The sequence below is a fragment of the Charadrius vociferus genome, unplaced genomic scaffold (genome assembly GCF_000708025.1).
Source record: "Charadrius vociferus isolate BGI_N301 unplaced genomic scaffold, ASM70802v2 scaffold67, whole genome shotgun sequence".
Classification (NCBI taxonomy): Eukaryota; Metazoa; Chordata; class Aves; order Charadriiformes; family Charadriidae; genus Charadrius; species Charadrius vociferus.
This window is the reverse complement of record NW_009649485.1, coordinates 2,964,139-2,964,836: the sequence shown is the minus strand read 5'-3', so window position 1 is coordinate 2,964,836 and position 698 is coordinate 2,964,139. Positions and strand designations below refer to the sequence as shown.

Genomic DNA, 698 nt, shown 5'->3' with positions numbered 1-698 from the left:
GCACAACCGCTGCTTTTACAGCTGCGGCAATGAGGGACAGGAACTCCTCCGGCCACAAAAGCAACGCGGCCCTGCAATCTAACTCATGTTATCCTTAAGGAAAAAGAAAAAAATTAACACTAAAAAAACCCTTTGTAAAAAAAAAAAAAAAAAAAAAGGACAGAAAAATTAAACGAGAAGAAGAAAATTCCTTCCGTTCACCAAAGCCTTAACAATACAGACCGCGGGGTCTCTCCCACACAGGAGCACAGAGTTCCTTTCAAGAGGAAAGATTGAGGCCGCCAACAACAGCGACCAGCCCCGGCAGGCGACGCTTCGTGAAACGAGACCATTACCTTCGTAGCACAGAATGCCGATATTGTTGTTCATCTTGTCCAAGTACTGGTAGTTCAACAGGTCCATCTTCATCAATAGCATTTATGGGGCTGGCAGAGAAGCCCAGCTTGCCTGCTTTCGCCCAGGGGAGGGTGCCGAGGGCGCTTCCCGAAGCCTCCCCGCACCAGGCCCGCCCGCCGGCGCCACCAGAACAACGGAGACTGACGGAGAGTCGGAGGGGCTCCCGCACGCGCGCGCTCCCCCTTCCCGAACTCCCGAAAACTCAACTTCGCCGCGTCCTTAAGCGCCGAGCAGAGCGTCCGCCAACTCTTCCCGAGTCTCCGCAGTTCAGAGGCGAGCGCGGAGGCCGGCGGGGGCAGGGC

The 698-nt window shown here is 55.0% G+C and overlaps 1 protein-coding gene across 2 annotated transcripts in view; it reads right to left on the bottom strand.

Moving 5' to 3' along the window:
• VGLL4 (vestigial-like family member 4) overlaps positions 1 to 698 on the bottom strand; it is a 90,168-nt gene that overhangs the window by 47,413 nt on the left and 42,057 nt on the right. Inside the window, exon 1 of one of the 2 annotated variants that reach the window (XM_009889934.1) lies at positions 336 to 417. The exons of the other annotated variant lie outside the window; for it this stretch is intronic. Within the exon in view, the coding sequence (XP_009888236.1) occupies positions 336 to 417 (82 nt within the window). Of the gene's footprint in view, positions 1 to 335; positions 418 to 698 lie in introns of those variants that run through there. 2 annotated transcript variants of the gene reach the window in all.